This window comes from Schistocerca nitens, chromosome 2 (genome assembly GCF_023898315.1).
Source record: "Schistocerca nitens isolate TAMUIC-IGC-003100 chromosome 2, iqSchNite1.1, whole genome shotgun sequence".
NCBI classification, from domain to species: Eukaryota; Metazoa; Arthropoda; class Insecta; order Orthoptera; family Acrididae; genus Schistocerca; species Schistocerca nitens.
This window is the reverse complement of record NC_064615.1, coordinates 510,948,316-510,962,638: the sequence shown is the minus strand read 5'-3', so window position 1 is coordinate 510,962,638 and position 14,323 is coordinate 510,948,316. Positions and strand designations below refer to the sequence as shown.

The window sequence follows — 14,323 nt, the reverse complement described above, 5'->3', positions numbered from 1 at the left end:
CATCTTCTATGGGTTTAAGACTAGGCGACTTAAAGCGCCAGACGAGATGCAATAGGTTGTGCGAGTCTTCGTCAAATCGGGAACAAATTCGTGCACTCCTGCGAGCACAGTTTTGTCATCTTAAAGGCGGGTGTATTTACAGCATCCTCCCCATGAAGACGCAGAATAAGAGCGACACTTGATCACCGAGAATGTTGAATTAACATTCTGGTTCATATTCGAGGTAACCTTAATCAGCGGACCGAAGTCATGGTACGAGAAATGCGTCCACAACATCACAAATCCGCCTCTCGCTTGAACTATACCCTCCACAAACTTTGGATTAAACTTCTCTCCACGACTCGTCAGACCTCGTTACACACCAGCCGAAAAGTCTTCATTCCAGTTTCTGTATTGTTTGGCTCATTAAGATGTGCAGCCATGGCCTCCAAATGTTCATTGCATGACTATCGCCCGTCATACGGCCCGATCACCAGGAGTGATGGTATGGGTAGGCATTTCATTTCGTAGCAGCACCGCTTTGATTGACATCTGCCGCACCCTTACAGCACAGCGGTACGTCGATGATATTCTACGTCCTGTTATGTTGCCTTTCATGGGAAGCCATCCTGGGCTTGTGTTACAGCAAGTTAACGTCTGCCCGAACTCGGCGACAGTTTCTACTGCTTGCCTTTGTTGTTGCCAAACCTTACCATAGCTAGCAAATCCGCCGGATATCTCCCCAATTGAAAACGTTTTGAGGATTATGGGCAGCGACCACCAACTATCTCGGGATTCTGACGATCTAACGTGCCAATTGGACAGAATTTGGCATGATATCCTTCAGGAGGGCAATCAACAATTCTGTCAATCAGTGCCAAGCCGAATAATTGCTTGCGTAAGACCAGAGGTGGACCAACGCGCTATCGACTTGCTCAATGAAAATGTAAAAGTGTGAAATACTCTACGTTATTCTCTAATTTTTCTACACCAAGAAGAAATGCAGATGATAAACAGGTATTCATTGGACAAATATATTATACTAGAACTGACATGTGATTACATTTTCACGCAATTTGGGTGCATAGATCCTGAGAAATCAGTACCCAGAACAACCACCTCTGGCCGTAATAACGGCCTTGATACGCCTGGGCATTGAGTCAAACAGAGCTTGGATGGCGTGTACAGTTACAGCTGCCCATGCAGCTTCAACACCATACCACAGTTGTGTGACGAGCCAGTTGCTCGGCCACCATTGACCAGACGCTTTCAATTGGTGAGTGATCTGAAGAATGTGTTGGCCAGGGCAGCAGTCGAACATTTTCTGTATCCAGAAAGGCCCTTACAGGACCTGCAACATGCGGTCGTGCATTATCCTGCTGAAATATAGGGTTTCGCAGGGATCGAATGAAGGGTAGAGAGCCGGCCGGAGTGGCCGAGCGGTTCTAGGCGCTACAGTCTGGAACAACGCGACCACTACAGCCGCAGGTTCGAATCCTGCCTTGGGCATGGATGTGTGTGATGTCATTAGGTTAGTTAGGTTTAAGTAGTTCTAAGTTCTAGGGGACTGATGACCTCAGATGTTAAGTCCCACAGTGCTCAAGGCCATTTGAACCATTTTTGAAGGGTAGAGCCACGGGTCATAACACATCTGAAATGTAGCGTCCACTGTTCAAAGTGGCGTGAACGCGAACAAGAGGTGACCGAGACGTGGCACCCCATACCATCACGCCAGGTGATACGCCACTATGGCGATGACGAACACACGCTTCCAATGTGCGTTAACAGCGATGTCGCCAAACACGGATGCGACCGTGATGACGCTGTAAACAGAACCTGGATTCATCCGAAAAAATGACGTTTTGCCATTCGTGCACTCAGGTTCGTCGTCGAGTACACCATCGCAGGCGCTCCTTTCTGTGATGCAGCGTCAAGGCTAACCGCAGCCATGGTCTCAGAACTGATAGTCCATGCTGCTGCAAACGTCGTCGACTGTTCGTGCAGATGGTTGTTGTCTTGCAAACGTCCCTATCTGTTGACTCAGGGATCGAGACGTGGCTGCACGATCCGTTACAGCCATGCCGATAAGATGCCTGTCATCTCTACTGCTAGTGATAGGAGGCCGTTGGGATCCAGTACGGGGTTCCGTATTACCCTCCTGAACCCATCGATTCCATATTCTGCTAACAGTCATTGGATCTCGAGCAACGCAAGCAGCGATGTCGCGATTCGATAAACCGCAATCGCGATAGGCTACAATCTGACCTTTATCAAAGTCGGAAATGTGATGGTACGCATTTCTCCTCCTTACACGAGGCATCACAACAACGTTTCACAAGGCAACGCCGGTCAACTGCTATTGATGTATGAGAAATCGGTTGGTAACTTTCCTCATGTCAGCACGTTGTAGCTGTCGCCACCGGCGCCAACCTTGTGTGAATGCTCTGAAAAGCTAATCATTTGCATATCACAGCATCTTCTTCCTGTCTGTTAAATTTCGCGTCTGTTGCACGTCATCTTCGTGGTGTAGCGTTTTTAATGGCCAGTAATGTAGTTTCTCTCCTTTCGGCATGTCAGTCTTTTGTATCTGAACTGAATAGTTCGTTTTATTCAACAGTCAGGAATTCGCAAAAGCCCACGCGCAGACAACAGAGATCATCTGAGCCCCTCAGCTCGTATTTCGCAACAGTGTGCTTCAGATCAGATGACCACGGGCTTCCTGTTCAATGTTAACACCAGATTATGTAACAGTCAACAGTCTGTTGAAGGTCGAATTGCGAAACTCTGCAGATTTTATAGGAGGTAATAGAGTTTACTTGCCATAAAATCTCTTTGGTGATTTGTGCCGACTTCTTGTTGTGCAATCGTACTCAGTGTGTCAATATGTATTCTTTATCTTCGTCTTGTTTCCTCTATGTGTTTGCAGCTGAGTTTTTTTGTTATTGCACAGTGGAATTTATTATTCTGGTATGCTTGTTCAAAGCCCAACAGCCGCTTAGATTCTAAAACTGAGTGCCAATGTTCTCATGAACTCTTTACGGGGAGCGAACAGCAACTGGTGGTAATTTAGCAGGTGTTGGGCAGATTGAGGTTAAGTGTTCTGCTTTCCTACGTCACTGAGTACCAGTAGGAGGGACCGATGTTGTTAGGCTACAGAACGCCGATATGGTTTCGGCTCGTATTCATACGTACATTGCTTTCATTGCCACGTTACACTTGAGTCTAATGACGCACACTCAGAATTTCCCGTTCTGACCACGTCCCAAACTGCGTAATACTAAGACTTGAAAAAGTGTCAGAAAATAAACTTGGTGATGAAATTTGTACACCTGTTCATTCCACACATACAGCGCCCCCAATCAGAGATCGGGGTAACGTTCGACGATGTCGTGCCTCTGGAGCTAGGCAGACTCACTCCCGGAATGTTTTGTGGAAGCACATGAATAACCGTTAGTTTGAACCCGAAAAATGTCATCCGTATACCCTTTTCTTCGAGGAACACAATGAGATAGCGACGTAAGGCACTTCTCCTTTGTCTGGCGTAAATTGTGTAGTGTTGTGTCTGTATCACGAGAATGCCGGGGATGGGTGCTTGTGTACTTTCTGTGTTATTGTGGATGGTTATGAGACGGAAAATAAGAGAACGTGTGACACTCCATGCAAGGACATAGTCTCCTCCTTTCGAATACTGCATCGGAGGCGGCTTTAGAATAAGGAAATCCTAGTCATGAGCGGGCCACATGAAAGTCGTAACAGCATTAAATCAATGATGCGAATATAAGGAGCTTAAAGACGGATCACAAGCAGTATGGATCACAAGCAGTATCCGTGCGAACAGTGAAATTCTGGAAAACGCTAGTTACAAGTCACAATGTCAAAAATGTTCAAAACCAGAAAGAACTCGAAGTTACATAAAGTACCTTAAGCAGACGTCGCAATTATTCTTCGTAGGTATGTGGCCGATTTCTTCTCTCATTCCCACCTGAATCCGCCGCTAAGCCATCTCTGACGGTTAACCCTATAATAAAAAAAAAAACAATAAATGAAACTGCACAACTTTGAAGCATAATCTCTTATGATAATCGCTGCGCTCAGACTTGAAGATTAAGCTAATTTGGTTCTCTCTGAAGGGCAAATATTACCCACAAATTTGAATATAGATGATGGGACAGCCAAGCTGTCAAGCACAAACATTTCTGAAATCATTTAAGACAACGTAATTCTGTTTTCACCCAGATCAACTATAAAAAATCGTTACTAAGTCACATATAGTGTTTCGTTCAAAAAAAATGGTTCAAATGGCTCTGAGCACTATGGGACTCAACTGCGGAGGTCATTAGTCCCCTAGAACTTAGAACTAGTTAAACCTAACTAACCTAAGGACATCACAAACATCCATGCCCGAGGCAGGATTCGAACCTGCGACCGTAGCGGTCTTGCGGTTCCAGACTGCAGCGCCTTTAACCGCACGGCCACTTCGGCCGGCGTAGTGTTTCCTCGTAGCAATATTAACTACAGATACTAGCAGTGACATTTTTTGCTTAAAAGAAGCTACAGTCATTTCTGCTGAAAGTATAACAGATGTTATAGAGACAAAGTTAACGGCGTTTCAGTGACCAAATTCCGTTTGGTAGCTATAAAAAACTACCGTAGTTAGAAATTAGAATTTCTCTGATTTGAACGTGAGACTGAGTACTACCTTATAAAGATCATAAGACGTGGAACTTTCACACCTGTTTGAAGGATTGTTTCTAGTTCCATGCAGGAAAATTTTATATATCCTCTTTGCACCTTTTACAACGAATCGCGATAGTGCGACAATGGGTTTTCCCTCTATCTAACCAGACGTATTTCAGTATTTGGGTATAAATCAATAAGACAGTAATCAGTTATTATTTCAAAACGGACAATCTTAAGTGCTATAAAATAAAATTGCTCCGGTAATATTGATCGAATTTTGGAGAGTGAAACGACGCCGAATTCATCTCTTTGAGATCTACTACACGATCAGCAGAAATAACTATAAATTCATGATAGAAGGAAGGGCAGCATCGGTCGTAAATTTGCAGTTATTGTGTAGCTATCTCCATTGGTACGTGAATACAAGAACATATTGAGGATCAGGCATAAAAATATAAATGAAACCATCATAAATATATCAAATTGTAAAACGTAAATTTACGTGCCAATATGCCCAAGTCATGATGGCTCATCGTAAATATAATAGCAAAGGTACCACTTAACAAAACAGACAATAAATATCAGTTTAACTGATATTTATTAGCTGTTTCAAGTGGTACCATGTGCTGTTATATTTAGAATGAATCTTCATGACTTGGATATAATGGTACGTAAATTTACGTTTTACAAGTTCATATATTTGTGATGGTTTCATTTACATCTTTTAAGGCTGATCCTCATTTTGTTCTTGTATTCATGTAGCACTGAAGATACACTGGTAAGCCAAAACATTATGACCACTTTCCACCGCGACGTTGGATGCCGTCTGGTGGCGGTGCGGACACGTGACGCAGTAACAAAAGTATGTTAGCGGAGCAGACACGAGCGGGGACACCCTAGCGAAGATATGGGCTGCAAACGGGGAAATCCATTGAGATGAGCGACTTTGACAAAGGGCAAATTATTATTACGCCTGTGAATGAGTATTTTAAAAATAGCGTGAGCATCTACGCAAACAGATAGAAAGACAGTGAAACTACCACTAGGCACTAAATGGTTGGACGTCCACGACTCTTCACAGTAGGTGGGGTTCTGAGAGACTTGTCTGCTCTGTAAAGTAGGATATATGGTGATTCGTGGCACCTCTGCCGAAAGAGCACAATGCTGGTGCACGTACAAGTGTTTCAGAGCACATCGTTCATCGTACACTGTAGAACATGGAGCTCCGCAGCGGACTACCCCTAAGTTTTCACACATAGATGCAACGACACCGTCAATTGCGATTGTAGCGGGCACGGGAGCATAGGGCTTCGGCTGTCGATCAATGGAAACGTATCAGCTCTTCGGGTAAATCGCATTTCTGCTACACTAGGTCGATGGTCGTCTGCACAAACGCCGTCATCGAGGTGAACGGCGGCACGAAACGTGCAGCGCGCTACTGACGCAGGCTGGTGGGAGCGGTATTATGTTGTGGAGTCATTCTCTTGCACTTGCATGGAACCTGTGGTAGTAATCGAAGACACGTTGACAGCTGCGAACCACCTGCATACTTCACGTTTGATGTCTTCCCCGACGGCGGTGTCATCTTTCAGCAGTATAACTAGCCAGAACCGTGCTACAGTAGTCTGAAGAGCATTATAGTGAACTCTCTTTGATGTCTCGGCGACGAATTTCGCCTGATGTAAATACTATGGAACCCATCTTGGTTGCTATTGGGTGCCATCACCGCGCACGCAAATCAGCAGCCCTGTTATTTAAGCGAATTACGTGGCCTGTGCGCAGCCATATAATGTCACATACCTCCACAAATGTACCAACAAACTGCCAGGTCCCTGATACGCCGAATCAGTTACGTGTTTCCTTCCAAAAACGAACAAACAAACTATTAAGCATGTGGTCATAATGTTTTGGCTCATCAGTGTAGCTACCCAATAGCTGAAATCTATCTAAAATAAACAGATTAAAAATTTACAAACGGTGCTACCCTTTCTCCTATCGTGAATCTCATCAATACGGCTGTGAAGTACGCTATTCCTGATGGAAGCAAACCTGAAGTATAAATTAATTTGAAAACAAAAAGACAAATTGGTATCCGTATCTTTGAAATTAATATTGTTGCGACAAGAGAACATTTGTAGATTATTGAAGATTTTCTTGGCGAAAACGTAATTACGACATGTTAAGAGTTTCAGGAAGGTTAACTTTTTAAGTGACTCATCCTGTACACGTGTGTATCCTCTGTGAGTCATATGATGCCCTTCCTCTGGTGTTACGGAAGATATTTTCAGTTTAGTTTTTGTTCTTCGTAAATGAGGAAACCCTATGAAAGACTTCTGTGGAGCCCTCGATGTAATGCCTAGACTCAACCAAAAACATTGTTGTAAACAAAATATTTTTTCAAACCTATTTTTACGTATTCAGTCGGTAGAATAATTTCAGATTAGTTTGATATTCTATCTAAGGACATTTATTGATATTAGCAGCAAATTGCGAAAATTAATTAGTATTTCCACCATACTCGCTTCCACTCAAAAGCCTTACTTCTGCCCGGCGCTAGATGGCCTACTCCTGGTCCTGGTAGAATGAACCGCAATAACATTGCACAATCGAGAGCAGCGTACAGGGCCAAGGGATCGCTGTATCGCACAAGGCCACTCCTTGCTAAGAGGACAAGGCTCGTTTTTCTCTTAACCAGCACAGTGGTATTGCACACACAATTTACTTGTACACTTCAAGGATATTAAACGGGTAGGCTTACAAGACAAGGGAATTCATTTCAATTTGCAATACCCAAGGAGATAGCTAACTTCGTACCAGGGTACTTACGAAGACTATTAATGGATATCTGTTTACAACCTCTTTCAGCATTGGTTCAAATGGCTCTGAGCACTATGGGACTTAACTTCTGAGGTCATCAGTCCCCTAGAACTTAGAACTACTTAAACCTGGCTAACCTAAGGACATCACACTCATCCATGCTCGAGGCAGGATTCGAACCTGCGGCCATAGTGGTCGCGCAGTTCCAGACTATGGCGCCTAGAACCACTCGGCCACTCCGGCCGGCCTCTTTTAGCATTGTTTATACTTTTTTTTACTTAAAGGCAACCGACACTCATTACAATTAAGTACGTCTCAAATACGACGTTCGCATTGTATATACGAGTACTAAGAGTTTTGCCTCTCGAAATGCGCTCCTTGACTATACTGATTATGTGAAAAGTTGACACCCCTCAAAGTGCATATGGTAATACGATTTCGTCAGAAACCACATACATATCAGATTAACTTTCTGTTACAGGCAGATTTTGTTCTGTCAGTGGCTAACATTCTATTTCCTTACAGTCATGATAGGGCGATAAAATCTGTTCTTGTACGCGTCCTACCCTTAGTACCTTTATAATTTTGAGTGCTGCATTCTGGTTTACTCGGTAAGGGGGGCGGAAGGGAGGGGGACGCAGCATCTTAACTTTAATGAAGAGTCATCGACAGAAGCAGAAATAACCTCAAGCTTGCCCACCCGGCTAGCCGCGCGATCTATTGCGCTGCTTCCGGAGGGGGAAGCCGTGCCGGTCCCCAGCACGAATCCTCCTGGCGGATTAGTGTCGAGGTCCGGTGTGCCGGCCAGCCTGTGGATGGTTTTTATGGCGGTTTTCCATCTGCCTCGGTGAATGCGGGCTGGTTCCCCATATTCCGCCTCAGTTACACTATGTCGGCGATTGCTGCGCAAACACTGTCTCCACGTACGCGTACACCATAATTACGCAAACATTTGGGGTTACACTCGTCTGGTATGAGATGTTTCCGGGGTGAGGGGGGGGGGGAGGGGGGGGGAACTGGGGTTCGAATCGCAAAATAACGCTGGATTCGATGTGGGGCGGCGGTGGGGTGGGTGGATTGCTGTAGCCTGTGGTGGGGTTGTAAACCACTAAGGGCTACAGCGGGGACGAAGCGTCTCCGGTGTTTCTAAGTCGCCGGTTCAATACACATTACACAACCTCAAGCTTGCCCCACGGGAATGTAATGGAATCTCTGCTGTTCATGTTGTATATCAATCATCTGGTAGATAATATCGTTACCTCAGACTATTTGTAGATGGTACAGTTATCTACAATGAAGTAACACTGAAAATATTACTCAGATATTCAGTCAAATCTCGATAAGGTTTCAAAGTGGTGCAAAGATTAGCAACTTGCTTTAAATAATCAAAAATGTAAAATTGTCCACTTCAAAAAATGAAAACGATACGATACGATATGGATTAATCACCTAGTCTCTACTGTAGGCAGTAGAATTCGGTTCATTGGTAGGAGATTGGAAACATGCTGTGAGTCTACAAAGGAGATGGATCACAAAACATCCGTGCGATCCACCCTAGAATATTGCTCGAGCGTATGGGAGGAGGTGATTTTGAACCTACACTGTCTGATCTAAAGTATCCGCATACCCCTATGTAACGCGAAATTGAGTGCTAAGTGTCACGAGAGAACAACCCCTTCTCCCCGTATAAAAGGAGGCGGAGAGTGTTGTGCTGTCAGTAGGGGAGTAACAGCACAATGGGTGTGTGAGGAGAACTCAGTGATTTCAAACGTGTACCAGTCATTGAATGTACCATGAGTAACAAATCCATCAAGAACATTTCAATCCTTATAAAGCTGCCCGAGTCGACTGTTGGTAATGTCACTGTGAAATGGAAATGCGAAGAGTCGATCACAGCTAAACGCAACCTGGCGGACTTCATGTACTGACGGACGAGAACCATCGAACATTACGGACTGGTTGGAAAAAAAACAAAAAAAAAAAAAAACGTGAAATCAGCAAGACGAATTTCCAAAGTGCTAACAGTAGTTCAGCTAGCATGGTGACAGTGCGTAGTAAGTTAAAAAGAATAGAGTACAATAATAAAGGACGATGTTTTAGGTCGTTAAAGAGCGACGCCACTGGACGGTGCATGACTGGAAGCAAGTGATCTGGAGTGATGACTCACGCTATACCCCGTGGAAAACCCATGAAAGGGTTTGGGAAATGCCAGGAGAACGTTACCTGCCATCATGTGAAATGCCAACAGCGAAGTCCAGAGGAGGAGCTGTTACGATATGGGTGCGTTTTTCGTGGCTAAGATTCGGTCCCCTTATTACACTCAAGAAAACACCAAATGCGAAATGATATGAATACGTTTTACATCATTATGTAATGCGTATAGCAGGGCAACAGTTCAGGGACGACGCTTGTTAGTAACAGCATGATAATGCACTCCCTCACAAAGCAGCATCTGTGAGGCAGTGGTTTGTGGACAACAAAATTCCTGAAATGGACTGGCCTGTCAAGTGTCCCTACCTGAACCCAGTGGAACACCTTTGAGTTGAGTCAGATCGTTAGAACGTCAACTTCGCACCAGAGCCACTGTCCAGCGCCACTACCTTATCTGGTTTGAAGAATGGGGCTGCCACTCGTCCACAGACACTTCATTGAAAGCCTCACCAGCACAGTTCAAGCCGTGATAAAGGTGAAGGGCTGGGCAAAATCTATAATAGTGTCCACTAATAGGTGTCCGGATACATTAGATCAAATAGTATACTCAAAAAATGGCAGCATGATTTGTCACAGGTGTAGTGGCAGACGTACTGCACAGAAAAGCACGAGAGTTTATAATATCAGATTGTTTCCAATACTGTTTTACCATAAACAAACGTACAACAAAATTACATTGAACTATTAATAAGAAATTTTCGAACGCAGTGCTAAGACGCCGCCGAGATTGATGCGTTTACGCTGAAAGAAGTGGAGCAGAAATTAATCTCCTGATGTATTACGAGTAGATTACTGTGATAGATAGGAGCTTGAAAAACCGGATTTAGCCTTTCTCGGGGAAGGTGTTTTTCCATCTAAGTCTGCGGAGGCCATTTCTCGACCACTCTCAGAGCCTCAACATGTCGTTACGGCTCTTGTAGGTTCCCATGTTTTCATTAGTTTGCCAGGAAGTACCGTGGGTTGTGGCGGAGAATCAGTTATCGGAGAATGTATTATAAGTTCATGTTCCCGTCATAGACAGTGAAAGTTTCCTTCTGGAACGAAGTCTAAGCTGTGGGTGAGCAATTGCTATGTTTAGACTTACTGCTACGCCTGTTAGCCTAAAAACATATGCAGAAGACGTCTGTGGAGCTTGGAAATGAGTACGAGAGGATTTGATAAATTGAAGACGATCTATCACTCACATTCTCCAGTCGCAGGCCGATAGGTGTAGATCTAGGTTTCTGTCCGTGTAAATGAAGTCAGGGAATTGTTGTACAGAAGGCACCGAGACTTAAAAGGAGGGAACGAGTATGAAAACGGGAGCTAGATTATAATCTACTCCCCTCAAAAGGCGTCCAGTGTACTGTCGGATCAGAGTCATCACTGTTACATATCTGTACTCCGTCATATATCACAGAGGGGTTTGACCAGCATTTCTCATTCCTTCGTCGCTGAAATACTGATGACAGATATTTCTTTCGCCACCAAAATTTTTACCAACTGCATCTCGCTTTAAGAGTACATCTAACAGAGAAACTAGCAAAAGTATGGTTTGGACATATTTCACGTGTGGCGTTGTATCGTATTTGAGAGTAAGCTGCAAACTGTTTCATCTAGCAAATGCTACAGAGGATGAAAAGCTGAGGAATATCCTGAACTTGAATCTAGGATTCTTCTCTTCGTAAAAACATCGTATACCTATCTCTCAACAAACAATACAGCTAACGGCCTTGCAAATTGCGAAGACCTTGAACATACCACAGAAAGGATTTCGTATTTTGTGGGAGTATTGGTTGGTGCCGCAGGCTTATGTGGAAGTGGCCTCTACTTCACTGGCACAAGAGACTGCCAGAAGATTTTACTGAGACACTCGTCAACTGGCAGAGAAACATAGCCCTAATGCGATCGCGAACTTTTACTTGCCACATCATCGGCAACTCCGACGAGAAGCTCTTTTTTGAGATATGCTGAGTAGCAGCAGTGCAAACGGGCGAAAACTATCTCACTGAGAATAACTGGAAAAGGAAAAACAAAGAATTATCGCTATGTTGGCAGTTACGGCAGAGTGAGGAAGGATGTCTTTCCTCCCCTCTCCCCCAATGTTATTCTGAAACGTAAAACTTAGCCAAAGGGGTTTATGATTCGCTACCAAGGAAAAGACTACATTGCAACAGAATTAATTATGGACAGGCTAGGTACCGTTTTGCACCGCAGACCTGGTGCACTGCTCACTAAAAGAGCTACGCTAGTGCTGGAGGCCTTTAAATCCACATAATGCATGAAGTCATTACACTTGGAGATATGACATCGAAACTGCACGTACTTGATGCCGCTGTGAACAAGATATTTAAAGACCTTCTCCGAACACACTTCCTCAATTATTGACTTTTAAAAGTGGCCATGTACTCTATCCATCTGGCGAGATTAAAAAGCCAACAGCAGATTTGAATCAAAGGATTCAAAACTGCTATGTGTCCAGTGCCCTGCATTATAGCGAGGACAATGTACGAGGTGCATTCAAGTTCTAAGGCCTCCGATTTTTTTTCTAATTAACTACTCACCCGAAATCGATGAAACTGGCGTTACTTCTCGACGTAATCGCCCTGCAGACGTACACATTTTTCACAACGCTGACGCCATGATTCCATGGCAGCGGCGATGGCTTCTTTAGGAGTCTGTTTTGACCACTGGAAAATCGCTGAGGCAATAGCAGCACGGCTAGTGAATGTGCGGCCACGGAGAGTGTCTTTCATTGTTGGAAAAAGCCAAAAGTCACTAGGAGCCAGGTCAGGTGAGTAGGGAACATGAGGAATCACTTCAAAGTTGTTATCACGAAGAAACTGTTGCGTAACGTTAGCTCGATGTGCGGGTGCGTTGTCTTGGTGAAACAGCACACGCACAGCCCTTCCCGGACGTTTTTGTTGCAGTGCAAGAAGGAATTTGTTCTTCAAAACATTCTCATAGGATGCACCTGTTACCGTAGTGCCCTTTGGAACGCAATGGGTAAGGATTACGCCCTCGCTGTCCCAGAACATGGACACCATCATTTTTTCAGCACTGGCGGTTACCCGAAATTTTTTTGGTGGCGGTGAATCTGTGTGCTTCCATTGAGCTGACTGGCGCTTTGTTTCTGGATTGAAAAATGGCATCCACGTCTCATCCATTGTCACAACCGATGAAAAGAAAGTCCCATTCATGCTGTCGTTGCGCGTCAACATTGCTTGGCAACATGCCACACGGGCAGCCATGTGGTCGTCCGTCAGCATTCGTGGCACCCACCTGGATGACACTTTTCGCATTTTGAGGTCGTCATGCAGGATTGTGTGCACAGAACCCACAGATATGCCAACTCTGGAGGCGATCTGTTCAACAGTCATTCGGCAATCCTCCAAAACAATTCTCTCCACTTTCTCGATCATGTCGTCAGACCGGCTTGTGCGAGCCCAAGGTTGTTTCGATTTGTTGTCACACGATGTTCTGCCTTCATTAAACTGTCGCACCCACGAACGCACTTTCGACACATCCATAACTCCATCACCACACGTCTCCTTCAACTGTCGATGAATTTCAATTGGTTTCACACCACGCAAATTCAGAAAACGAATGATTGCACACTGTTCAAGCAAGAAAAACATCGCCATTTTAAGTATTTAAAACAGTTCTCATTCTCGCCGCTGGCGGTAAAATTCCATCTGCCGTACGGTGCTGCCATCTCTGGGACGTATTGACAATGAACGCGGCTTCATTTTAAAACAATGCGCATGTTTCTATCTCTTTCCAGTCCAGAGAAAAAAAATCGGAGGCCTTAGAACTTGAATGCACCTCGTACATTTCAGGGGGGGCGACGAAAATTCTGGTAGTAAAGAAGCAAATATGGGTAATGAATTTAACAGTGACATCATTGAAGATGGTGACTACGAGTCTGGTCTTATTGTATAATTTACCTATGCTACAAACTAAAAAAAATGTGAATAAGAGTGACAATATGGTAAAGAGTTTCTGTAAGGTAATGTGACTTTCTTCTTCACTCAGTTTCTGTCTTTTTCCCCTCTCAGAATTAACGATCGGGCTTACATTGGTGCGGATTATGTTCAGGCCAATACGTGTACGGGGTGATTCAGGTGCCCCTAGCGATTCGTTTTATGCAATCCACAGCACATATGTATCCAGACAGGCGTCAGCCACGTAATCGATACAAGTTCCCTCTAGAGCTTTATGCGATTGTTAGCAAATGGAATCATACTGTAAAAAATACAAGTGAGCCGGGATGTACCTTATTTCTGCAATAATTATCCAAGTATCTCTAACCTTTCTTTGTGTAATTAGCGGTGAAGTCACACAGGTTTTAGATGTCCCTGTAAGTTTATTTGTTTATAATAAGCCGGCCGAAGTGGCCGTGCGGTTAAAGGCGCTGCAGTCTGGAACCGCGAGACCGCTACGGTCGCAGGTTCGAATCCTGCCTCGGGCATGGATGTTTGTGATGTCCTTAGGTTAGTTAGGTTTAACTAGTTCTAAGTTCTAGGGGACTAATAACCTCAGCAGTTGAGTCCCATAGTGCTCAGAGCCATTTTTTTGTTTATAATACTCAAACTTTCATATATGGTTTAGAAACACATGTTATAAGACAAAGTTTCTGAACCGTTTACGAAAGATT

General features: G+C 44.2%; 2 protein-coding genes across 5 annotated transcripts in view; one reads left to right on the top strand and one right to left on the bottom strand.

Moving 5' to 3' along the window:
- The window catches only part of LOC126236493 (tyrosine aminotransferase), a 174,745-nt gene that overhangs the window by 36,216 nt on the left and 124,206 nt on the right, over positions 1 to 14,323 (top strand). The gene's annotated exons all lie outside the window — the stretch shown is intronic.
- The window catches only part of LOC126236494 (uncharacterized), a 166,133-nt gene that overhangs the window by 139,262 nt on the left and 12,548 nt on the right, over positions 1 to 14,323 (bottom strand). For all 4 annotated transcript variants that reach the window (XR_007544929.1, XR_007544928.1, XM_049945850.1 and 1 more), the window contains one exon: positions 3,900 to 3,997. Coding sequence is in view for 2 of the 4 variants with exons in the window: in XM_049945850.1 (XP_049801807.1) it covers positions 3,900 to 3,955 (56 nt within the window). In the remaining 2 variants the exon portion in view is untranslated. Of the gene's footprint in view, positions 1 to 3,899; positions 3,998 to 14,323 lie in introns of those variants that run through there.